Source organism: Hetaerina americana, unplaced genomic scaffold, assembly GCF_022747635.1.
Source record: "Hetaerina americana unplaced genomic scaffold, ioHetAmer1.1.p SCAF_2, whole genome shotgun sequence".
Taxonomy (NCBI): domain Eukaryota; kingdom Metazoa; phylum Arthropoda; class Insecta; order Odonata; family Calopterygidae; genus Hetaerina; species Hetaerina americana.
The window spans coordinates 13596401-13623461 of NW_027286763.1; the positions used below are offsets into that span (position 1 = coordinate 13596401).

Here is a 27061-nt window from a genome sequence, read left to right on the forward strand (position 1 = left end):
GTCAGCATAGTCAAATGGCTTCAGAATATATTTGGCCAAGGAAAATGTAACTTTCTAGGTATTCCAAATTAATATCATGAAATATGTGAGGTCCTCAGGTCATGCATATCTTCTTGGTAATGTCTTTATTTCAGATTTGTGTGGAACTTGGATCCTTGATATGCAGTGCTTGCATCTGCTGTAGTAGTAACAGTAATTATGTTCGTATGTTATAATAAAAATTTGGTCATAAATACTCGCAAAAACAACTGCAGTTATGATGAACAAAAGAGTTTCAATGCATAGTTGCTTACACAATGACTATTGCTAGTGTGGTGGTAATTAACCACTTATGCCATGCCAGCTTCTTGCAAGCATAGAAGGAACTATTTCCGGAAGGTTTTATTTTTTGATTATTTTAATTAAGTTATATTTTAGTAACTTAGTCTTTTGAGTCAGGTCAACAGTATGGACGGTCACAAGTTTGGCTGTAAATAACCCAAAGTAGCTTGTATGTTATTAATATATGTAATTAAATATCCATTATTGAGGATTGATGGGCAAGCTGATGATAATGGCTAATCATGACGTAATATCTCATGTGCAGTTTTAGTGTTTGACTAGGTAACCTGTGTGTATGTTGTGGAAGCTTGTTCGCTTTCATTTTAAACTGAATGCAGTAGGTTCACTTCACACTGTTGACATATTTTTGCTTATCTAAGAGGTCTTTCAAATCTTCCCCTTCTAGGTTCCGCAGGACAGTGATGCTCTAACAAAATGGCTGTACGATCGATTTGTAGAAAAGGAGCAAATGCTGGAGGTCTATTATAAAACTGGTGTTTTCCCCACAAAAGACTACTGTTCGGAGCCAATACCACCCCAAACTGTTTCACAGGACTGCCTTCGATTTCTCATCCTCCACCTATTCTTCATCACATCATCATACTTTCACTTTCACCTACTCTCATATGTTTTCTCACATTTCTGGTAATCATGTGTGCATATTAGTGATAACACTTTCCTAATTGAAACAATCCAAAGCCTTAAATGTTATGTTTATTTGAAAGAGATAAGTTGGGAAATTTTTCAACTCCTTCATAGCTTCCAAGTGTGTGTGAGTGAGCGAATGTGCATTCATCTTCATATAGTTGTTCACCACGACCATCTTGGACAACTGTCTACTTCTTCTCCATGGGTGCCAATTTAAAGAGTTTGCAGGGTGCCCCTCAAGACTGATGGCAAAATCAGGATGTGATGAACCTTCCTTGAGGAATAAATGAGTAGTTGTGGAATCTCCTCATGCACATAGTTTTTTCATGCTGTCTTTTTACCGGAATTCTTTTTACATAGTAACAAAATGGGTATGCTGTCAGCATTGGATAAATTCATCATCATGTGGAAAAATTGTCCATTCTTGATTCAAAATTCTGAAAATGGGATGGCAGAACTTTTTGCTCCATATTTCCATGTGATATGTTAAATGCTTCTATGGGTTAAGCAGCACAAGTAGAATGTTGATTTTTGTGAGTGAAGCTCCAAAATGCCATTTTAGTTAAGTCTGTGAGGTGTTCATTTGCTGAATAATGATAGCGCTGATATAAAAAGGAACCTAATTATCTGTGAAGTGGTGCTAGCCATGCAGAGACTAGTACGTAAAATGCCAGAAAAGGGCATTTTTTTCAGTCAGAATGTGCAGATGAAGTCTCTGACAAAAATATGAATGTTTTCTTTCAATTTGGTGCTGTACCTCTTTGTTTCATTGGCATACATTCCATTCACAATGTCATCAATTTCATAGTTTTTATGTGATAATTTCTTCATTAATTTGGTTTGATGATGAGATGTAGCTGTGGGAAAGTAGTTTACCTTGAAGATTATATTTCTTCAATTGGTATTTCCAATGATTTTTCTACTTTTCCCGCGGCTTTATCATTGTAAGGTATCCAGAATTCCATAATTTACCCAATTGATAAGTGCATTGCATTGAGTTATGCTGATATGGAATGGAATTAATGATGCTGCATTTCAAATCACTGGTGCCAGTGATAAGTTAGCCATCAAAATATAAACTTTAATTCTTTGCAGATATACTTGGGCTTTTAGTCTCCTTCCTCTTGGAACAAATTAGGTACTTGTAAATATTTTAAATTTTCATTATTATTTATTGAAGTGAATTTGGCTGATAATAACTTATTGGTACATTTATCACTCTTCAGCATTTTAAATCTCAGTATGGGTTTGCATAATGTATGTTTTAATGTAAAACAACATATTTGTTTACCTCTGTAACTGGAGCTTGAAGTACCTTTGGTAGTCATAACTTATAATGAATGCATGAGCATTAAACTAAGGAAATATTGTTTTGAATTTGGAATTGTCTCAGGTGTTTTAGGTAGTATATTTATTAAGTAGGCATCAATGACTTTGGAGGCTTTTGTATTTAGAACCTATTTATTATCAGTCTTTTTTGGTGCTTTGGAAATACATTTCTAAGGCCTGTGCACATGAATCCTTGTGTATCAGTAGTTACTGGTTTTATTCTGACAATCTTTGGAGTTCTTAATGATATATCATACTCTGTGTTCAGTATTTGTTATACTTGACCAAAGAACTCTAAAATTGTTTTTACCCTCGATTAGCATAATAACAACAGTTAACACTACAGTTGTCTTTGGTTGTGCATCAAAGTCAATAGTGAAGAAAATGATAACAATCCCCTTGCTTTTCCAAGTTGGATGCTAACTAAATCATTAAAGAAATTGCTTTTATGTGAATGAACTGGGGACATTATGTGCATAAGCAGCAGGCTAGATAAACACTACATTCTATCCCCTGTTATAAGGCATGTATCAATATGTTGAAATATCCATCAATTGCAGATTTGTCTGTTCTAATGTGCATTTAAAGCACTTGCTTCTTCAGTCATTGCTTTTTACGATCACTTTTGTGGCATCAATCTTTGAATGAGGTTGGCTGTTGAGAAAATGGCCTTTGACATTGAATGAGACTCAAATTATTTCAAGTGTGGATGCATGTGTGTGTGAGTGTGTGTGTTTGTTGAAGTGAAAGCAAACAAGGTTTTTTGTATATCATCTTTGTATGCTTTGTGATGCTGAAAGGCAATGATAAGAATAATAGGTATGCTGTTGCTTGTAACTTTGTTCTTTGATGCAGTTGAGTGAAATGAATTAGCTATTTTCTAGTCAAATGACTGGCTGCAGGTGTAGACTATTTCCTTGTTCATACTTATGAAAGAATTGTGTATTTGTTACTTGTAAATTAAAGCATTTGCTTCTAAGCAATTTTAAGATGGAAAGCAAAACAATGTGTGGATCCTTGGTTGACATAACTGACAGCATTTTAAGTATAATCTTACTTGTATGGTATTTTTATAATGTTTAATTGTAGTAATGAAGTGGCAGGGGGGCGTAGTGATTGCTAACAGATTTTATTCTAAGTATCAGAAATTTTCATATTTCCAAAGAAAGATACCAAGCCATTTTTGAAATGGCAATATCCATAATGCATGTATTCATTTTATGTATGATTTTCATTGAGACATACATGCATTAAACCATTAAATGATTTTCAAAATTACTCAATAAAGAAATGATTCTCTTGAAAGGAAAGTGTGAATTAACATGTAATGGAGCCTTTTCCCCTTTGTCATTTTGAAACACTTAAATGAAAAATATGTAAATTCCTTTTATTGTGTGTGCATTCATTCTGAATTCACTAATAATACTACATCTCATTGTGTACAACTGTTGAAACCAGTGCAGTCAGCACTCAGTAAAACCATTGCAGAAAAATATTTCTTTTTAATTTTATTGAAAAGCATATGTTCCAATTAATTTCTTGACTTGATTCAAAATTTAATTTATTTTTTGGATGAATGACATATATTTTGCAAAGATTCAGAAATTATTTTCTATTCATGTGTAATACTTTTGAGTGATTAGGGAGCCTGCATTTACTCTTATAAATAAGAAAGGTGAGAATCATGTTTTAAAAAAAAATGCCATGTCTATTGTTTTTAGTGTTTCATTGTGCTAAATAAACTCATACTAGTATTGGGAGCAAGTGCTGAAATTATGTATGGTCTTAATTGTAATGGAATGGTAAATTAATTCCTGAAATTATGCAAAAATAACTATGTTCATTATCCCATTCTGTAACAGTGAATTTCACAAGTTATACAAAGGTAATGGTGATTTCATTGCAGTATTACTATGCAAAGTATTCCAGACTTTGACCAATTTTAGGAGGGTACAGTTTCTAAAGGTTTTCTGTGAAGTAGATGAGTCTGTAAATTGTGTAGCTGCAATGTACCCATGTAATCAATTTTATGACATTGATGAAACTAAAATCCAAAGTTGTTATTACAATTTTGTGATTGGCTGTGAATAAAACCCTCCTTTGTTGCCAGTTTGGTTGAGTAATGGAAGTTTTCTGGTTGCATAGTTGAAACAAATTTTGAAGTCCATGTTGTAACACTTTTTCTGTAAGTGTATACAAATAAAGTTAGGAGATTTGGTGGAAAGGATGTAGTTGTTATAGTGAAAAATGAATTTTATTATTTTAGTTTTTACTGCTTTGAGGTAGTGGGGTAGACTTGTCAAAGAAAAGAAATAATGTGATTAGTCATTGAATATGATGTGTGCAAACTGTGAATCCATGTGATTTTGGTTGTTAATATATGTGTAACTTCTCTTGCATCAATGTGACCATTGGGATCTCTATATCTTTGCTGGGTGAAATTTCCTTGGGTTATCAGTGAATGTTGATTCTAAAGCAGCCCCACTGTCATAAAACCAGTGGGTGATCTTGTAGAACTGACACATTAGTTCAGTATTATTTCCTGTGTTCAGCCAGAATGATTTTGTTTTGGCGACAATAGTAAACTTCAGTTGCTATTGAAATATGCTCCATAAAAGGATTTTATGATAATTTTTGTTTTGTGTTTTTTCTGTTTAAAGGTGATGGAGCTCTCATCAGTCCTCTCTCATCATGACTAAACAAAGGTGGACACCCTTCTTTTACATTTGTCCATCATCACTGTGCATCCAATCTGCATTCTTGCATGACCACTATTCACTCATTCCTCCTCACCTTCCTCTCTCTCTCTCTCTCTCTTACATTTGCTCTCTCTCTCTATGAATTCTCTACCACTGTAAACACTCCTTTTAGGTGCCCCATACACACATGCCATGTTTAGTAAATATAAATGCTTATCATCGCAAACAGCCAAGTTTTACTTCCACACAGTATAGGGAGGAATACACTTTTATGCAGTCATTTCCATTATTGTATACACCAGTTCTTTATTTATGCACTCACTTATTTATACTTACTACCTAAAAACCTTTCTATCAGCATTTAGATATACTTTTAATGCATCCATCTTTTCTTAAAACATTTGAAATTTTTCTACCCAGAGAAACTATCATTTGCTGGTTAAATTCTTTCATTATCTATGCTCTTTATGCAATTATTCTCCCCATTCTCCTCATGAAGTAAAACTAAGTACTTCACTTTTTTATGCATTATCTTATAATTTTATCCTCTCTGTTACATTGCTCGAACTATACAGGGTCCCTTGTTAGGCTCTCAACCAGCAGTAGAATTGCATGACTAGTATAGGTGAATGGGCACACTTACTTTTACATATCCAATCATTGCACTTGCATGATGTGTGCATCCATCATTTGCTCATCCATGAAAACATTGAACAGTCATAATCATAGTATGTAACCTTTTTCACACCATGCTTTTCTATTGCTTTATATTTAATAAATAGATATGACAGATATTGATGATCATAAGAACTTTTTCATAATTATTTCTCAACTATTCATGGGTTGTCACAGAAGTACCGACCCAACAAAGAAAAAACAAACATTTTGGAAAAATATATATTTAGTTTTCAACAATATCCTTTCAGCTCTATACACTTTTCCCAGCGATGTTCAATGAGTTCGATACCCTTTTTATAATGAGAACTGTCTTGCTCCTCAAAATAGCCATTAACTGCCGGCAATACTTCTTTACGGTTGGAAAATCTTTGACCACCGAGCCATTTATTCAAGTTTGTGAACAGAAAATAACCCGAGGGGCTAAATCTGGTGAATATGGTGCATGAGGTAGCCATTCAAACTTTAATTCATGAATTTTGGTCACTGCAATAATGGATTTGTGAGCTGGTGCATTGTCTTGATGAAACAACACTTCTTCTTAGCCAAATGCGGCCGCTTTTGCATGATTTCTTTGCTAAAATGTTGCAATAAGTTTGCATAATACTCACCATTGATTGTTTTTACTTTTTCAAGATAGTCAATGTAAATTATCCCACGCGCATCCCAAAAAACTGACGCCATGACCTTGCCAACAGATAAAATGGCCTTCGCCTTCTTTGGAGGCGGTTCTCCCTTTTCAATCAATTTTTTTGATTGTTCTTTGTCGTGGATGTGAAGTAATGGACCCATGTTTTATCCGTGGTTATGAAACTGCAAAAATTCTACTTTGATGCTGTGAAACTTTGCTAAACACTCAATTGAAACATCTTCACGACACTGGTTATTGGAGTCGTCACCTCATTTGGTCGACCAATGCGATGCTCATCTTGACAGCTCGTACGGCCTCGTTTAAAGTCTGCTACCTGTTTTACTACCTGCTACCCATTGTACTGTTGAAAACGATTGAACAGGCTCACCCAGAGTAGAATCGAGTTCAGCTTTTATATTGGTTGGGCTGAGGCCTAAAATTAAGGTATTGTATCACATAATGATGACCAATTTTCTCCATTTTCACAAATTCACTGAAAATGGTAACTATTGATGGCTGCCAAACTAACACTGAACAATGTGGCGTCTTCAAACTTGAAACATATTCCTTATAGATTGCATACTTTCTAATACAGTGACATTTTTCAAAACAACTACTGCTGCTCTAGGTTAGGCTGGGTGCTTGTGGGACCACCCTCGTATAATCATCGAAGTTCATTGGCTTTTTTTTTTAATATCATGTCATTAGAAGCCCCTGAATCTATATAACACTTACGTAGGACAATCAGCATAAACAGCCAAGGGCAACATAGAGTTATTCGTTGAACCAGCCTTCCTGATTTTCTGTGAGGTTATCATTGAGTTTATTTCCACAGTTTAGCTTTAATTGTCTCCACTGTCCATAGGTCCTAAATGTCAGCTTTTTGGCTTCCTGATAATCCTCCTCTTGAATCATGCTTTCTCGTTAACAATACAGACTTTCAACCAGCATTTGTGGTTTTACACACATTTTTGATCTTTCCAAAGTATAGTTTTCATGTAGTTACTAGCGATTCCAACATTGAAGCTCTAGAAATCCTTAGTCATTGACTTGCATTCATCACTCTTGACCTTTTAACATTAGCATTTCATTGTTCATAGGTTTCCCTGTGGCACTGAGTTTCAATGTGATGCTCATGAATGCATTCACTTGCTGCTCCAATGTTTTTAAGTCTGGGAGCTTGATTGAACGAAGTGTGCATGTTAGCTTGATTTGATGATTCATAATGTCTTCAAACTCCCTTTAAGTGCCTCCATTGCATCTTCTGCGTTGAATTTTTGTCTTATCTATGGTTTCACAGCCAGCTAAACCATAAGGCAAATGAAAGGTTGAGTTTTTTCATTCCTTCCAAGCTAGCCATTCCCTTGTGGGATGCCTGTAATGCATGTCATTTTCTGAGGTTAGACCATCAAACTTAAACAACCTTTATGTTTGTGAGCTTGCTTAAATGCTTTCCTGTGAATTGTATTAGCTTTAGTGACCAGCATATACACAAAAAAATAGTAGTAGCAGGGAGGCGACTGACAGCTGAGATCATTTACACCATGAGGGATGGATGGTAAAGGAGGAAGGGGGGAGAGAAACCAGTCATTGGCATTAGCAAACTCTTGATGAAAGGTGCCATGGAGTTCTCCGTGTAATGTCCATTTTCCAGGATCAATGACAAGGAACTGGAAATAGTGAGACAAGCTTATTTCATAATGCCTTAGCATTAACTCGATTGCATGTTACAGGGAGATTTTAGGCATAAAGATGGGCAAAAAGAGTAATGAAGAATATGAGGTGTTATAAATATTCAATTGTTTCTGGCTCAACCTGCCCAACCCAAATGAGGTGTTTTTATCAAAAAAAAGAACTCAATTGGTTTATTGGGATGCAACACACACAACTGATGTAAAAGTGTAAGATGCATGCAGAGGTGTGATTTCTGTCGGATGATTGTGCCAATGGCTATAGTGTGATCAGAATTTGTAAACTTCTAAGGGAATTGTTGAATGAATTTAATAGGAGAGAGAGGGGCCTAGTGTAGGTTTTTGCAGTATTTGATTTTAAGCTGTACCTCCGGTGAAAAGTTCTGTCAATGTAGTAATTAAATTGTCAATAAGAGGTTGTATGAAAGAATATGCAGCATAGGAGAGGTGTAGGGCAAATCCATAACTTTCTGACTTAAAATAATGGCATGTCTGACAAATTGCAAGTGATGTCATGTGTTACTTTAACAGATTCATACGCTGAAATGCTGCAGAAATTTCAGTTCGGACATTGTCTTTACCATATAGATCCCCTAGAAATGTACAGTGTGTAAGAGAATGCCTCAGTATCTTGATCCATTAAAGCACATGACTGGAAATTGAGAGATCCAGGTTCAAGCCCCAGTAAAGTGAATGATTTCTAAATTCCGAAATTTCAATATTGGTGCTAGTTTAAATACGTGTAGATTTTATAATCATCTTGGGTCAAATGAGTTCCATTCTGGACCACTTTTATCTGGTTGGATTGTCAGCTTTTCCCAACAAACAAGTGTTCATCCTTGGTATCCTGTTCTTTCCCTTGCTCCGAAATAGTACCAAGAGGGGATGTTACTGCCATCAGGAATGTTTTCATGAAATTTGTATTTGGCCATCTTCTCTCATTTTTGCATTTAATGACTGCCATCTAACACAGTAATCTTCTTTGTTATTATTGAACCTTTGTTACTCTATATACCTACTCCTGGTATGTTCATCTTTATCTTCTGTCTAATGGGTGTTAGTCACCGCATTTGTATATATGAACATTTATATGCATATCCCTTGTATCATCAGAAAGAAATGTGGAGGAAAGCATTAGCTGAATTTTTATGCTCATGACATACGTACAAATGTATATATATTTGTGCCCATTAAATGACCTCTATTGTTTACCTCGTTCCACCATCCTAACCCGCTACACCAAAAGGAAATCTCCTTCGAAGCCAAAGAAGGCCTCTCACCACAGACATTTGTTCTTCATCCCCCCTAATCCCAAGACCCACTCTTATATTTGCTACCCAAAAGAACCCTGGATGCCCATTGCCTCCTTGCATCAACTATTCCTCTGAAGGAATGTCTGCTGCATTGATAGACCACTACCTTCAACCCATGGTCACTTCTCTCGCATCTTACATCAAAGATTTGTACAATTTCCTCCATCTGAATTCCTCCAAACACCAGTATTCTCATGGCCACAATAGCTGTTACCTACCAATCTAATGTCCTGAGAGTCCATATTGTCATCATTTTTAGGGTGCAGACTTCGGTAGAAGGTGTGGGGGCAGGTAAGGAATGGTTTGCAGAAACAGTGAGGAAATCATCACATTTATTATAGTGAATGAGGTAATTAGAAGGAGGGACTGCGTGATAGCTATTGATGCAGAATGGTATGGGTATGGAACATTCTACTACATGAAATGTTGTGCATTTCAAAAGATACACCATATTAAGTGTTGAGCAGATGCCAGATGTGGATAGTGTGCTTGTTTAGGTTGCGAAAGTAGGTGATGGGCGTAACAATTGGGCATGGAAGTACATATTGTTCTTTTACATTTCTATGGAGAATGGGTGTTTGGCATTGCTGTGCTTCCACGAAAAGTGCGCAAGAATCAACTACTCACAGAGATGAAGGTGGCTGGATGGCTGAAATGTATAAAATAAATTGAGTCATTTCTTTCTTTTGTGTGTCACATGAACAATTTACAGCCACACTTGGGTAAAGTGTATTTGAACATTATATACATGATATGCAATATGTGGTCTCTAATGAAAGGAATATAGAAAAAATCAGGTTGTATTTGTTATCTCCTATATTTAAAAAGCCATTCAGTCGAGCAAACAGGGTGGATTGGACGAATGTGTTATATTAGATAGGAGAGATTGATGACCTACCCAAAACCATTACATATCTCAACATTTCAATCGTATTGGGCTCAACCTTGTGAACATTCCTCTTAGGGAATTAGACAAACTTTGAAAATTTCACCAATAAAAGGGTTCTGTATTAATGAAATTTTTGTGAATTTTATGAGGTGTGTCTTCTTCATGTTTCAGCATGCTCGGGTGGAAGCGGGGGATGGAGAGACTGGATGGGCAGTGTTTAGGAGGAGGTGTAAGACTGGGGTGTACATTGTTACCCATGTTGTCCAAAAAAATATGGGGAAAATGATACCAATGGCATAGGAGGAACTGTCAATAGGAGCGCAAATTGGTGGAGAATTGATAAATCAGATTTTTGGGAGATGCATTATTTAGTCAATAGGTTACATTCATTACTATGGTTAGTGCAATAGAAAATCAGTGTGGTAGATACAGGATGGAAACAAATGTAAACAAAACAAAGGTTATGAGCTTTTTGAGGAAGAGGGGTCCAAAAGTAGAGTAAGTCAACTGTTTTCCTGTCTTGGTAATGTTTAGGATCAAAATGGTCATAGTAGGCAAAAGCTTTCACAAGGAGAGGGAGTTGAAGACTGGAATGTTGAGGGAGATTGTTGACAGAAAAAAATTGAGAATGTTTTGTATGGCAAGGAAACATGTTCATTGAAGCAAGATGATAGATAAAGCTTGGAGCTTTTGAAACATAGATGTGTAGAAGGATATGAAAAAGATAAATGGAAAATAGATGAGAAGTAGAAAGCAGATGTTTGGGAGGAGAGAGGATTGTTGATTGAAATATGAAGGTGCCAGGAGGTGGATTTGGAGCATTTTAATTGGGGATAGAAAGTTGAAGGCTGGAATGGAGAGAATAGCATTAGTCAGATGGGTTAGGGGGTGGGAAAGAATAGCCATGTTGTATGTAATGAAGGGGGGGTGGAAAGTATGTAGAATTGAAGAAAAAGTCACTCAAGTGCACCACACTACGTTCAATTGTTCTTGTAGGTAAGGGCAAAGCTCACCCAATATTAAGCCAAATGGCATGTGAATTTCATGCATTGGCAGGTAAGGTTCCTTTCACTTTTCCACTTGTTTTTTTGCAGAAATATATCATGTACCTGAAAACTAACGCAGCTTAGGTGAATCTGAAGGTGCTCAAATTTATTCCTGGGAATCAAATCCAGGCCCTCTGGTCTTTGTTTGTGTTCTGTACAGCATTTTCATCAGTTATCACCAAAAGTGTAACAGCTTACCTTGCTAAATTCATTTAAATACCTAGTTCCCTGATGTTCTCTATGACAGCTAAAGTACCTATTTTTTCAATCAGATGCATGGTATAACCTAAACACTTGTTTATTTCTTCCTCTATGCATACCATAACATTAAATGTCTTTGCTTTTCTGTTTTAACTATCATCAAATGAAGCAGCCTTTACTTTCAACACCTCAATTCCTACCTCTGTAAATGATGGTGTATGAAACATGATACCTATTTTTACTGCCTTTTATGGGTTATTTCTCTTATTCAATAAGGTTCTCTCCGAGTGAACTGCATGAAAAACTCAACCCAAGCCTTCAACTACAGTCAAATGCCGATTTCTTTTTAGTCACTCTCCACAATTTTTCCCCCAAGTATAAAATATCCATTAATTGAATAAATGAAGAATTCTTCATGGATATCACAAAATGCATTTTCAGGAACACCCGCAAGATCTTTTTACTGTATATTGATAGCTACAAAAGTATATTATTTAAAAAAGGGAGAAAATGATTTAACATTATTTTGCTCTATCCTGCAAACAATTTAATTGATGGTAAACTTTATATCAATTCATAATGTATGTAATTTAAAGGAAATTAACCTAGCACAACTTGGGTGATTCTCACCAATGTTTTTTTTATGCTCCAGTTGAACAATTCTATTCTAAAGATTTTTTTCAGTTTGATGCTTACCCCACCATTATAACCAAGTATGAACTATTAATTTTTTGTGCACGATACATTTCAAGGTGTTTGTTATTGTTGAAGTAATCATACTTTATTCATTTGGAAAAATGGTACAACCATATTAAATGTCGTTGAAATAAATATTACTTAATATATAAATATACATTCTTAAATGTGATGAAGATTGTCACGAAAGATTTCATCCAATAAGTAAAGTGGGTGAGCAAGTAACTGTGTATATACCCTATTCTTAAAACTCTGGATACAGTCCAATTTCAACTGCGTAGGCAGATAGTGGTACAGTCGTATGTTCATAGTATGAAATGATGAATAGTTGTATGTTCATATTATAAATGAATATGAATAGTTATACAGTCGTATGTTCAAATGAATTGTTCCAGGAATTTTTTTGAAAACTGTGATTGAGTTGTTAATTCTTGATGATTCCTTGGAGCATTCAATGAACAAATCTTCTCCCGGAGTATTTATGTTGATTAAACCTCTATGAAGATTATAACCATTCTTAAAATACACTCACTCATTCATTCTATGCTATGGATTGTAATGAGTTGCGTTATATGGCATTTGATTGAGCTGCTCTAGAGAACTCTGAAAGATAGTGTGTACTTTATATGTGCAAGGTGTTATCTAGCACATAAAATGAAATGGTTCAGATACCTTCCTAGGAACAATCTAGAATAATAAAATTAACATATCTGGCATAGTATAAGAAACATTTAAATTTGACGGAGATTAGTGCTTTGGCACCCCATGGGAAAAATGTGTTGCAATTTAATATTGGGTTAAACATTTTTTCACCATTGAGTTTTGTTTTTTTGCTGTTCATATAGAGCAGTTGGTAACTTCGGAAGTTTTGGCTAAATTATTTTCAATTTTATTTTATCATTGCCTATATTATCTATAGTATTGTTGTGAACTAATTATTGTAATGCTGTTACCCAACTGCATACATTATATTGACTACTTACCTCATGCTTTTTGGCAAAGAGGAATTTCTTTTTTGATTATACAAGATGAAAAATCGTGACCAATCATAATACAACCTAAGAGCACATTTATAGAAGGTTAGTAATGCTGAAATAATGAGCAATTCTATATAAAAATTGTCTTTATTTACAATACCATTGACTATCTCAATAGTGTATATTACAGCTGCATATCCTTCCCATTATGAAAACAACCCTAAATGACATATCATCAGAGCATTTTGTGAACATTCATAATCAGGAGCAAAACAGTGCTTATATCTCCTATTGTTGTTTTTCACAGGTAAAGCCACCTACAATGACCTTTTATTAACTTTTGACCAGATAGTGGGTTGTTTCTCTGTTCCCACTTAGTCCAGAGAAATTTTCATTTTCACTCACAACCAACTCCATTTTGTACCCTGTGCATGTTAGGCTAAACTTCTCACTCATTATTTGCGAAGTATCCATTGTAAAGAGTCCATTTCCATGGAAATTTTCCATAAATAATTGGTATAATGAGATATAGTACTGCAGGCATGTAGTTTATTCAAATTCCATCATTCACTGATCTTGAAGCTGCAGACTGTGATGGCATTTTATCACTATGTAAACCTCATAGAGTGCAAATTATCTCACCAAAATTCCATTAACATGCCTATCCATATAGTAGCTTAGGACCTCACCCATCAATGTTAAGCCTACTTGCTAAAATTTATCTCTGCATAAAAATATGCAAGACTGCAGTTGAGAAATATTTCATTGGTGCAAAAATTTAAGTTTTACCCAGAGCATATGGGAAGTTACATCAGACAGCACAGTAATTAATCAAGATTAGTGAAAATAAAACATTGTAAGCCTACACAACTTTGGTGCACCCAGATACATTTGACAAATTATACTCAGACTTTCTGTCAGCTCTTAAAAAGTTTCCTTCTAAATGTAAGCTGCTCACATGCTATTCACCAATACTTAGAAATAGAACTCATTGTCAGTCAGATAATTGTAATCACTCCTTATGTTCAAAGTAGGTAATCATGTGAAATAGCCTTCACTAAGGAAAATATTTGGAATGAAGTGAATACCATCTTTGAATTAAAACCTTTATAATATGACACACGATGAGCATGCTTTAGGTCTGCCATTTCACATCAGAAGTTCATAGATGAATAAGTTAATAACCATTGGTCTCATAAAATATAAAGCTAAGTGAGCATCTTGAATCAAATAAGATTTATTACATAATGCCTTTGTGAAAGTGTTATTGGCTGATTCAAGAACAACATCAAGTAGGTAATATCATTTGAGAGAGCTTAATGTATTAGCCATGCCTCTTAGTTAAGCGATGCCTTGAAAACCTAGTTCTTGCGTATGGAATGGGACCATCTTCATCAGCATCTGTAGGAGGAGGATCAATATTTCTTCGTATCCTTCTAAATGCATATTCTAAATTCCTCAGCCAGTCTTGCTTATCAGAATAACGTAGCCTATGCTGAACATCCTCTAGATAACGAGCAATCACATCTGTTGTAGCTCGCAGCAAGCCAACTCCGAGTCGTAGTTTGAATTCTGCAATCCTGTGAAGAATCCCCATCAGGGTGAAGGGATAGTCATTATATTGCCCTTCCCAGCCATAAGTTGGTGCCAAATCTTGTGTAGGATTATCAGCTTTTTGGGCTACTTCAGTCGTCATTGGCACTTGATCAGTAGCCTCAGGCAGTACAATACTTGAGTCATTTAGAATATCACTGCCAGGGGTGGATGTATCATCTGAGTTTTCTGCCAATGATGAACTCATGGTCGATTCCTTGGTGGTAGTCACCTCAGCTTGGTTTACCTGCCGCCAGTTTTGATTCTCTTCTTTGACGCTCGGATTAGCATCAATCTCATTCTCAGCCTCACTTGTCATGAATGCTTCTCTCCGCCTACGAGGCCCTCTTTCAAACTCCTTCTCTCCATTGCTGACACTGGCCATCACATTCTGGAATATGGTCTTCACTATTCCTCCGTCATCCCCATCTTGTCCACCCATCCCATCACTGTAGGAGCTGGCATACCCAGGCATGAACCCACCATTTGCAACATCACTCCTTCGCTGCAGGCTCAGTGTTGGAAGAAGAAAGTATCCTGCGAGACCAGCTGTCACAACTAACCCCAGCAACCCAACGCTCATTGAGGGCATCACCTCTCGAGCAATGAAATTGTAGATACGGGTCGACAAGGGAGAAGCGACGTTCCCTGCATTATCATCTTGGGGAGACTCTTTGACTTCCAACTCTGTTCCCAAGGAGGGAACTTGTGTGGTGGCGATTGGCTTCTTGCTGGGGCGGCGCCTCCTGTTCTTGTTTTTCTTTCTCTTGTTGCTTGGTCGACGAGGACGGGCAGTGCTTGAGGGAGCAGATGAGGTTGTACTCTCGGTTTTGAGGGTGATGCTAGGTTTACTTGCCTCCGTTGCAACTGGTCCTTTGATAGTTTCCTTCTCAATTGGCAATGGTTTTTTTGCTTGCACCATCACTGGAATTTCTTTCTTGGGTGCAGGGGTTGTTGAAGGAATCTGCGTTGTTTTGATGGATGTGGAGGTTGAAGACCGGGCAGGAGTGACCTCACTTGGCCTGGTGGTGCTTGTGATTGCTGGCTTACGGAATGTTGTGCTACCTGTGGGACGTGAGGTTGGCACAAAATTTGAATGGGATGGAAGTGCAACTGTGGAGTGTGGTGTTACCATTATGCCTGGCTGAGGGGTAGTTGTGACCCTCGTAATGGTGGATATTGGTCGACGAGAAGTGTCCATGGCTGCATATGGTTTCGTGACTCCCCCAGCATTTGGTCTCAGTTGGGAGGGTCCCGTGCTGACTGGTTTGCTCTCCTTCTTGGTGCTCTCTGTGTTGCTGCTTACTCGGGGAGAGGGAGTCGTGGTTGTTGCTATTATTGGCCGTCTGGGTGGAAAGCGAGTTGCCTGCCTGTTTGGTGGGATTGCAATCTTCCACTTGACGGATGATGAGGAAGGCGGCTGAGGGGGTGTCATGGTGATTGTGGAAGCTACAGTGGAAGGCATTGGCGTTGAGGTCCTGATTGTTGATGTCAGGTTAGGGGGAGATTTTCTATTGGTGTGGGGCGTAGATGCTGTTGGGGTCACAGGGCGCCTATCCACTTTATTGCTACCAGGTGTGGATGCTAGGGCTTGTGTAAAATTGCCTTTTGTTTGGTTTTTCTTCATTGTGGACACCATAATTTGAGTGACCACCTGGCCAGAAGTTGTCGGTGTTGGATATGTTACTGTTGCCGGCTGCCTTCGAGAAGGGAAGAAATTTTCTCCCATTGGGTCATCTTGAATTGGCACCACCTTCTTGTCATTTTCATTGCCACCTGGGGATGCAGCAGCGTTCTTCACCTGGAGCATTAGTTTGGGAGGTGTCCTTGTGTCTAGAGAAGAATGTGGCCAATGTCCTTCTTCCTTGAGCATACTGGTGGCTGACACATCTGGAACGTGGCTTTCAAGAATGTCAGATTTGCTTTGGAGGAGCTGATTGGCAACTAGAGCAATGGAATGTCCCAGGGTGGAGGTTGGTGTGTTGACTGATGATGAGGCCTCGGATGTCCCAGCACCACTAGAAACCTTGTCTTCTCCATCTTCATGGCGGAGGTTTCGTGCTGATGCTATGTGCGCGTCAATGCTGAACCCTGACGTGGCCAATGGAGAAATGCCTCTTCTGCAACCAGTGAAGAATAAAGGAGCAGAAAGAGGGATTTATTTAAGATCATTGAATATGAAAATATTCTTAGTTAGTTGAAAATATCAATTATATTTAGTATTTCTCCCATACTTGAATTCATGTGTTATTGCAATTTTAACTTTAGTTTGTAATGGAATAGGTTAAGGATTAAGCATTCCACAAAAATACTTTCTTGTTTGAAATTCCATTGTTTATTCATTGTTAGTTTCATACATAACTTACATAAGAATAGTTAATACAATTAGTTACAAAAACCATGGGTAAAAACTTGCCATGAAAACCATCATGCACCATGATGAAAATATCTTTCAAAAACTGGATCAAGCAAAAGTTAGTTACATGCAAAGTTAGTTCAAATCTTATTTTCTGTCACAAAAATTTTCCTTTTTATTATTAGTTCCATTTTGATTATGAATAGCCATACTTTAACACAAAATATACGCTTCATCACATAAAACTCTGCATTGCACCAAGTTAATATCACATAAAATTCTTAAACACTATTTCGATAACATTGGGTAATTTGGTTCAAAGAACTTTCCCCTTATAAATAACTAATTAAAGCAACTTTTGATTAAAGCAAGCACAAGCATTTGGTCATCTACTCTAAGGTATCACATTAAATTGGTATAAAAATATTTAATTGAATGCTTGTAAGCATTTGTGGGCAACCATCATTTACTCTCAGGCTCAGCCAAAATAAATATCTTGTGTATAAGGTTGCAATTTTTAAAGAGCAGCAGCAATAATATCTTTTTCCTGAATTTTAAAATTCTTTTTGGATTTATTAATATTTCAATGTGACAGGTGAAATTTGTCCAGATTACCTAGTTAATAATGCAGTCATCTGCATTAATGTTTCTGGTCATTTTACAAATATTAATTTCTTTGCACTTTTATTTCCATTGTTTTTAAACATATGGAAACAATATACATGGTGATATTAGATTAAAAATCAATTCATCTACAAACCACCCTTTCTACTGCTGAGGCGACTGCCTGAGACTACTCCATGAATATCTATTCCTGAGGATGAATTCTCTTTGGTATTAACTATATAGATTAAATAGTTTGTGTGGATTTATCACTGTATTTAATAAAGCTATGATTCAGTCTTGAGGCAGTGAATTGGTGAAGGATGTACTTTATGCAGCACCAAAACCCATGCATATTGTATTATAAGTGTGTGGGTATTCAAGTGTAAGTCAGTGTATTCTTCAGCCTATAATATTGAGTCATCCTTGGGTTAGGTGCATATAAAAAGCAAAAGTTTCTTTTATAGTTTAGGATTAAAATCAACAAAAAATCATGCAAAATTAAACACGTGATTGGACAAATATAAATGCTATAAGTCTCTGAAAATCATGAAGATTCACGAATACCTTTTGAATGTATAGACAAAATTAATGAGTTTCACTATTCAACTGCTCTCTGCCAAACAGTGGCCAGGCCTCCTTAATTTGAGATTCAAATGTTTAAAGTCAAAAGACAGGAATTTTTTTGTGCACAATAAGCAAGGACTTCTCGACTTTCACTTGAGCATGTACAGTAATATTTGAGTAATCAAATGAGACTGGTCTATTGGTGGTCTCCCTTTGTGGAGCTATCATGAGGGTAGAGTGTTTGGAGAATGGAATTAAGAATTTGGTCATCCTGCAGAAATAGTCTCTCAAGTCCAAGAGTGCTGCGTATATGACGTCTACGCCAGCCAAAGCCGTTGAAAAGGAAAGGGAAGAGGAATACGATTAATCCAAAGCCCCCTGTCATTGCAGCCACAAAGGGGGCAATGATCAACAAGATGAATGGGTTGAAGAAATACGAGATGGAATTGAGGAAGCCTCCAAAAGAGGAAGAGGAGGATGATGACACCACCCCTGTGGAGGGGTTGATGCCATCTTGCAGCGGAGGACTCACAGGATTTTCCACCGCACCACTCAGTGGGCCCACTCCATCCATCAGCCCTGGTGCCTCAGATTGTTCCTCATTCAGTGCCCCAATGGTTGAGCTAACTGGAGTTTCCTCCTGAAAACTACTCTCACCCCCTACAGGAGCCATACCTTCAGTGGTCATCTCGGATGATATCGGCTCTGGTGGTATTGGATCCAGCACATTGACCACTCCAGAGGAAATCTGTGTGTGGGACTGCAAGGTAGGAGGGGGGTTATTTCCAGCTGGGTTGATGATGATGTATGGGGGCCTTGTTGGGTTCAGGGAGGCCTGGGGGGGTCGGAGCTGCTCCCAGGGGTAGGGATCTATCGGCCAAGGGTCTTCAGTCCAAGGATCCTCATCTGATAGTGGCTTATGTGTGATATGAGGTGGGGGCTGAGATGTAAGCTGCTGCTGACCATTCGGCCAGGGTTCACCAGACTGGGGATGATCTGAATACGGGGGTCCTGAGGTCACACCTGTGGGCCTCTGCACAATTGGTTTGTGGTGCTCATGGCTGTAATGAGGCCAGTCTTGATGTAAGTGTTGCACAAGAAGAGCATCCAATGACTCGGTGTGGTTATTCGTTTCAATGAGACCATCAAATTGTGTTTGTGGTTTTATGTCATCGACATGGTAAATAACATGGTGGGATGGGACATAGTAATAGTTTGGGGGAACTGTCGTCACCTGTGGTTTCTTGTTTCCATAGTTTGAAGGCTTTAGGAATTCATGGTCATTGCCAGGAGGGTATTCATGATGACCTGGGGGCTTCTGGTGTTGGTGATTGACAGACAGGTGTTCTGAATGATGGGGATGAGGTTTAGTGTAAATGATGATATAATTTGTGTCTTTCTCAGGAGAGTGCTTGCCTTCTTCGTCCAAATAAGTACTTTGTTTCAGGTGGACATTGGGTAAATTGATTGATGAATCCTTTTTAGATGAAATGGTATAATTAAAGGGAGGTATGGGAGATTCTAAGGCTGGATTTTTGGGTTCAACAAATGTATGATACTGAGATTCTTTAACCAGATTCTCAAAATTCGAATGAAGTGACTGTGATTTGTTTGAATTTGGCTCTGACAGATGAGTTAAGGAGCTTTGCACAAACATATTCACTATATCTCTTTCAGCATTAGTGATCTGTGGTATTTGTACCTTTTTTGCTGATATTTCACCAACCTGAGTTGATGTTCTCTCTGGATAAAACTGAACTGATTTATTTATTTCAAAGTCCCTCGAACTATGTTTCAAAAACTTATTTTTAGTTCCTAATGGCTGCATTAAGACTATGTTATTCATTGCTCTCCCATTAAACTTATGAAGTGACTCTAATGATTTATTTCTCTTCTCATTCAATGATTCCCTTTTCAACTGATCTTGGTCATTAAGTCCTGATTTATGTATCTGAGAAATGTGTTTCATGCGATCGGAAGATGTAGGTGATAACAACTGAGGAATAGAGCCGCTTGTCAGAGAGCGGATGAGGGTGCTTATGAAGTCGGGCACAAATGCATTCGTTGACTTCATTCCTTCCATTTGTTTGTGGACATTCCGTGACATGTTGACGCATGGCGTGGGAGGGAAGGCCACCATTTGAAAGTCTTTGGTAGTGGTGACACACCCAGCGTTTGCTGCATCGGTGGCCCCCGGCTGGGGGGGCATGGGGAGTGGTGAGGGCGGGGCCGGGGGTGGTGAGGCCCCAGGCCCTCTGCCGCCTGCGTACCTTCCGGAGGAGGCGTCGGGGTTCCTGACGGGCCTCCAGGCACCTGGAGCGAAGTAGTCCTCAGGGTCTCCTGCACTGCGGGGAAGGGAGGCATCTGGATGCAGTGAAGGGGCCTGCGGCCAGTGCTCCGATGGGCCAGGGATGTGTTCAGCTGCAAAGAATATGATTTTTTATCTTTTCAAAGAGCACAAAAAGCTAAGAAGGGAGCTCATCCTTCAATTGCAAAGCCAAAACCAGGTTTTTGTTAACCTGTCATCCTTTACAAGGATCCATAGGATATGAACCCTCAATCCTTTTTGCTCCATTATGTTATTATATAAGTTATCAACAATATAAAATGGCATATTTACATTGAAAGACAGAAAAAAGCTCATGAAGTATGACAAAGAAGTTTTTCACTATGATCACTGAACAAAATTGTCTTCATACCAAAAAGTTAAGTGTCTTGAGAGGCAACTTGTATTTTTTAAATTTTCAATGGTATTTGAATAAATATAATGAAATGAAACAAACATTTTGTAACTTTCTTAACAGGCTGATAAGTGCATAAATAACTATGAAACAAGAGAGTTTTGGTTGTAAAACAAATTGGTGATGTTGCACAAAATATCTGCTTTTGTAATTAAGAAAAAATAAAATTCTTCCTAAAAGCATGCTTTCTTGAAATGTAAAAAACAGGCAAATATATCCTCATTGTATTATATATTTTTCTCTATTAGTGACCTCATTACTGTTATGGCATTGCCCATTCCTCTCCCCTCCCTGAACCCAAACTCAAAATCCTCCAAGTAATCAGTTGCCCTGCTCTACATCCTCTTATTCATGATATTGGGAACCACTTCAGCAGCATACAAAATCAAGCTAATTGTACTGTGGTCCTCACAAATGGCTGCCTTTCCCTTTTCTGGAATTGTCACCCACACTGATCTAAGCCTTCCTGCCTGCTATGAATAAATGCATAAAAACTCTTCCCGCCTTAGCCTTTATGTACGTAGTTCAATGAGAATATTGTCTACCCCTACCTACCCCATGGCCTTGTTTGACTTCAATTAAATTAATATCCTTTCTATCTGACCATTGAGTAAGCCTTCTTTTTATCATGCTTCCAAGCCAATGGTATGTAGTATAAGGATTGCCTTTATATTTCTAGCACATTCATGCAGATATATCAATTTCTGTACCACCAGTCTTTGATAATACACCTAAAATGGGTGAATTATACCTATATCCAGTGGTTGGAGATCACAAGCTCAATTTGCAGGAAAAATTATGACTGTACAAATCTCAAGTGTATATTCTGTGGATGAGCTGGACACTGATCATTAAACAGCAGAATTTTCCTGTTCTGAGGACTCATTTCAGCACCTAGAGCAGTACGCCGATCCTCAAATATTTTTGAGGTCATCCAGGCTTTGAAATTTTTTGTGTTAAGGGAGCAATGTTTTTATTTGTTTTAAACATGAAGGAATCTTTTATTTACCTAGTGGCTGAATCTTTTCACTTCCATTTGCATTTGTGATGAATAAGACAATAAAAGACCCTATCATCTACATTTTGAGCTATAGCCTTCAAGAAGTTTATTCAATGTACTGGTATCAAGGACGAAATACTGAGTTTTTTAGTACCTGGCCACTGGATCATTCTCTGTTATTTTCAGAGGTTGGCTATCACTTGAAGAACACCAGTGATCTTTGTGCAACACTTGCGATTTGTACCTGCAGTATTACAACTATTTTTTTGCCTCTGGATACTTTTGGCACACTTTAATTATATCAAAAATAATTTTCTCTTCAACTTTCCACCTTGCTTTCCCAAAATTCTCACCTCCACCAAAGTCCTCGGCATTTCATTGCTGCTTATAATATCCTACATCTACTTATCCTCTCTTCTTCAAAATTTTTATCAGGTGTCTTCCCCTGCCATGCCTATAACTTAATGTTATTTTCATTTCCATCCAATTAATTTAATTTATTTTTCTTCTCCCTCATATCTTAAAACCTCCAATCTACACCAATGCCTGTCTTGCCTCAATGACCAGTTTTCTGAACCACACAAAACTAGACTCTAAATTTTATAGATTTTAGTAGTCTTTTCTTTACATCTTTACACAAGATACCTTCCTACAGCTCCTACATCTTTGTAAACCATCTTTAACTAACATGATTCTTCTTTGCTGACTCCTTCTAAAATGGTGAACTTTTAAAATAATTTAGCAGTTAACATTCAGTAGGGGACCTAGAGATTATCATCCATGATGAATTCTATGCTTTAATCCACCTTAAATTTCTCTCCATTAGCATGGTTTTCTTCCTGTGCTACTGATCTCACTGTCTCAACACCGTTATGTCAGAAATTCCTTTGAACTTAACTCCCAACTTAATGTTTGTTATATAGACTTCTCTAAAGCCTTCGATTCCATTAATCACTCCCTTATTGTCCATTAGCTCTTGCAAGATTACATCATTCATGTAATTTCTTATCTACTATATCCAACTTATTTAGTTACCATAAGAAATGGGTGGTAACCCCCTCTGATTCACCTTCCATTGTCTTCTGAAGTACTAAAGGGCAGCATTCTTGGACCCCTCTGTTTTCACACTATGCTGACATAGTTGTTGAGTGTTACATCTCATATTGATATACAATTTTACTCATGCTGATGATTGCAAAATACTCAAGCAAAGTAACAACCCCTCTTAATTCGAATCCCTTCAACTCACCCTCACTTCTGCTAATGACAATGGCATATTATTATTATTATTAAAAATACACATGTGCTAATAGACATTGTCAGGTGGCACACAAGTCCCAAATAATTGCAAAAGATAATACATAAAACCAGACTTCAAAACACAAATCTCTTTAACAAAACAAGTGAATCCCCATCCCATTTACAACCATTAATCAACAAGAAAAAAAAAGATAAATTAAAAAAAATTAAGCTATTACATATAATACCATACACCATACATCAATCAAATTATTACATATATGCCTTACATCTATTCTTAAAAGTATACACTCTGTTAGGAAAGGGCTCGAATATTTTTGCAGGTAAGGTGTTCCACTCAACAATTTTTCTATTTAGAAAAGAAAATTTTTTTTATTTGTTCTCTGTGCCCGGCATTTTATCTTAAATTTGTGATCATTTCTGCCTATAAAATTTGGGTTCCCCGCCTCTTTCCTAAGATCTGCTCAAGCTTTCTCCCCCTTCAAAATTCGGAACATTCCACAAAGTCTGCTTACTTTTCTTCTAGATTCTAGAGGTTCCCAGCCCAGCGTTTCTAGCATGTCAGACACACTCTCCATCCTCCCATGCTTCCCCAGTACATATTGGGCAGCCTTTCTTTGCACCTTTTCCAGTTTTTTAATATGACCTTCTTCATGAGGGTCCCATACAAGAGAAGCGTACTCAAATATGGTCTTACTAGGGTCTGATAAGCCTTCTCCTTGGTTGCTCTAACGCTCCCTTTGAGGTTTCTCATTACCCAATGAAGAGTTTTGAAAGCTTTCTTATAGATGTACTCCACATTTAGCCCCCACCCTAAGTCCTTAGTTAAATATACACCTAAGTATTTGACAGTGTCACTTCTAGGAATGACATTTTCTGAGAATTTATATTCCCAATTGTTTCCATTTACCTTATTGCTAAAAGTGATGGATTTGCATTTGTTAACATTAATATCCATCCCATTTTTTGTCACCCAATCTGCCATTTTATTAATGTCCCTTTGAAGTTTGTCACGGTCTCTGTCATTTTCGACTTTCCTGTAGATAATACAGTCGTCTGCAAAAAGTCTTATCTGAGAATTAATATTTATTGGGAGATTATTTATATATATTAAAAACAAGTGCGGGCCAAGTACGCTTCCTTGTGGGACTCCCGATGTTACCCTTGCTTTTTCAGAATACACTACTCCTAATTTGACCCTTTGTGTTCGACCTTCCATGAAATTTCTGACCCAAGAGATTACTCTTCCATCTGTGTGTAGTGGCAATTGGCCCATCTTAAGCATTAAGCGATCGTGGTCAACTTTGTCAAAGGCTTTTGACAGGTCGACTATTATAGCATCCACCTCTATTCCCGCATCCATAGAGTCGAACATTTCTTGGCAGAACCCTAATAGCTGAGTTTCGCAAGAGTGCCCTTTTCTAAAACCGTATTGGCGTATATGCGTATACTTGTGTGTATATATATATATATATATATATATATATATATATATATATATATATATATATGTTGGTCGCGGTAGTCCAGGGGGTAGAGCGTTGGACTACTGACTGGAGGATCCTGGGTTTGATTCCCGGGCAAGGCACTCTGGGCACCTGCAGCTCCACCCAAGCTATGTGATTTTTCGGGTACCAGATCTTCCTGTATTCCACATCTTCCTGTATATATATATATATATATATATATATATATATATATATATATATATATATACATATATATATATATATATATATATATATATATATATATATATATACACACACACATATATATATATATATATATATATATATATATATAATGGGCTGACACAATATAACACAAATAGAATAGAAGAGCAACATTTAAAAGGACACTCACACGGTAAATTGTTCGAGCTTTCAGCCCTCTCAGAGGCCTTCTTCAAGTGAGACTACACAGACACACACACACACATATATATATATATATATATATATATATATATATATATGTATATATTTATTTATTCACAGAAACAAAGAGAAAGGGCACTCGCCTATCTAGTTGAGGTTTCGATGACACGGCCTTCATCCTCAGAATGTCATTCTTGGATGAATAAAGGAGAGGATATGTGTTGGAGGGTGAGGTGGAAGAGGTAAGGTGTAAGATAGGATATTGACAAGGGGATGAAAGGGGTTATGTTGGTGGCTGTTGGATAGTTTCAGTAGGCTGAGTTTAACCCAAAAAATTTAAATGACTGAAGCACCCAGATATGCGCCACCTCCCAGATTCTCACCTCTTTACTGATTGCGGTTTCATGAAGGATTTCAATCATCAAAACAGAAAAGCAGTCATTGAAAGATTGGTCGTGGCAAGTAGTGTGGCTAGGAATGGGATAATTAAGGAAGATGGGAGATTTAGTGGAGTAGCAGTGGTTATTCATACACAACAAAAGGTTGGTGGTGCATTTATCCACCTAGAAGGTAGGACAGAAGTTACAGGAGAGGCATTATATAAGGTATTCATTTTTTCCCCTTTGCAGTACCTGTGCTCGTACACTCTGCACTTCTCCTGCCCAGGCTCTTGCATTCTATCCGCCCAAAACCTTACAGTCTGATGCACACACCCACTCATACATGTATAAACTGTACAAAATCTGCTTAGGTGATGGCATGAAGGAGTTTGGATGGAGGAGAGATGGCCCATTTCTTTGAGTTTTCTTCCTTCTGTTGAGAAAGGTGGTTGTGCCACCCAAATATTCGAAAACCAAAACTGTGAGTTTCCCTTTATGTTTCTAGGTTTTGAATGTATCACCACACTTACGACTGACATTATGTTATTATATTTACTTTTTTGAACATTTTTCATAATTCATCAAAATCCTACATTGTTTAATTGCTGAGTCAACTAATCGGCAACATTATTTCCAGATCAGAAAAATGCTAAATAACCTGCCATAAGGATTTGAACCGAAGTTTTTAATGGGTAATACATTAGTTCTATTATGTAACACACATATTTTATCTTTCTTGTAAGAGAAAAATAAAGAAAATAAATTTCTGATTTTTTTCCTTTTACTTTGAACCTGAAAATTTTCAATCGTTTAATTGTGGTAACTTGAATGGAATGTTGGTACAATTTCTTGATTAGGATGTTTTGGCTCATGATTTAATCATTCATCAATTATTATATTCTTATTGAATAATTATTTTTTGGATGAAATTAGCATGCATCTGATTTAAAATGACCAGATAAATACGAATCTCATTTCAAAAAATCCCTCATGCTGTAAATGATCTCACTTGTCGGTTGCCGCCTCCCCTAATTAACTGCTGCTTGAATGAAAAGGATTAATTTGGTTGACCTTGACCCTTACCTGGGAGGTGAGGCTCCGGGCTTCGGAATATCCGTGCACCTTGGGCTGAGTTGAGCAGCAGAAGTAGCAAGGCGGGTGAAGCTGCGAGGCGCCAACCGCATGCGGACTGGCGCCTACCCCGCACCATCCCATTCCTTCCCATATTCGCCTGTAAACAAGCAAGTGTAGGTCAGTGGAGTCACTAATGCAAAGTGTGGCAGTCGTTGGAGCTTTAGTGCTTCAACGTAATAGGGTATACCAACTCAGGAAAATTCATACAAGACCAAACCCAGGGAGATACATGAAAGTGTTAATCTTAAATATTCATTTGACATATGAATGCAATCACTTGCATTGTACTGTCAAATAAAATCAAAATGAGCGGCACAGTCAAAATCTTTGCATTGAGATAGATATAAACTTCATGCAACGTAATTCTGCGCACCTTTGACCCAGTCGAAGCTCTTTCATGGAGTAATACCACTTCAGTGATAACTTTTTTA

At 37.4% G+C, this 27061-nt stretch overlaps 2 protein-coding genes across 4 annotated transcripts in view; one reads left to right on the forward strand and one right to left on the reverse strand.

Moving 5' to 3' along the window:
- The window catches only part of LOC139688299 (acyl-CoA:lysophosphatidylglycerol acyltransferase 1-like), a 28423-nt gene extending 23259 nt beyond the window's left edge, over positions 1–5164 (forward strand). For all 3 annotated transcript variants that reach the window (XM_071585789.1, XM_071585788.1, XM_071585790.1), the window contains exon 8: positions 728–5164. In XM_071585789.1, the coding sequence (XP_071441890.1) occupies positions 728–970 (243 nt within the window). In that variant the 3' untranslated portion in view covers positions 971–5164. The remainder of the gene's footprint in view (positions 1–727) is intronic.
- Positions 5165–14440: 9276 nt separating this feature from the next.
- LOC139687563 (mucin-2-like) lies at positions 14441–26721 on the reverse strand. The gene is made up of 3 exons (XM_071584775.1): positions 26580–26721; positions 20506–20656; positions 14441–16829 (listed from the first exon to the last, which is right to left on the reverse strand). The coding sequence occupies exons 1-3, from the start codon at positions 26719–26721 to the stop codon at positions 14441–14443; spliced, it is 2682 nt and encodes an 893-aa protein (XP_071440876.1).
- Positions 26722–27061: the final 340 nt, after the last annotated feature.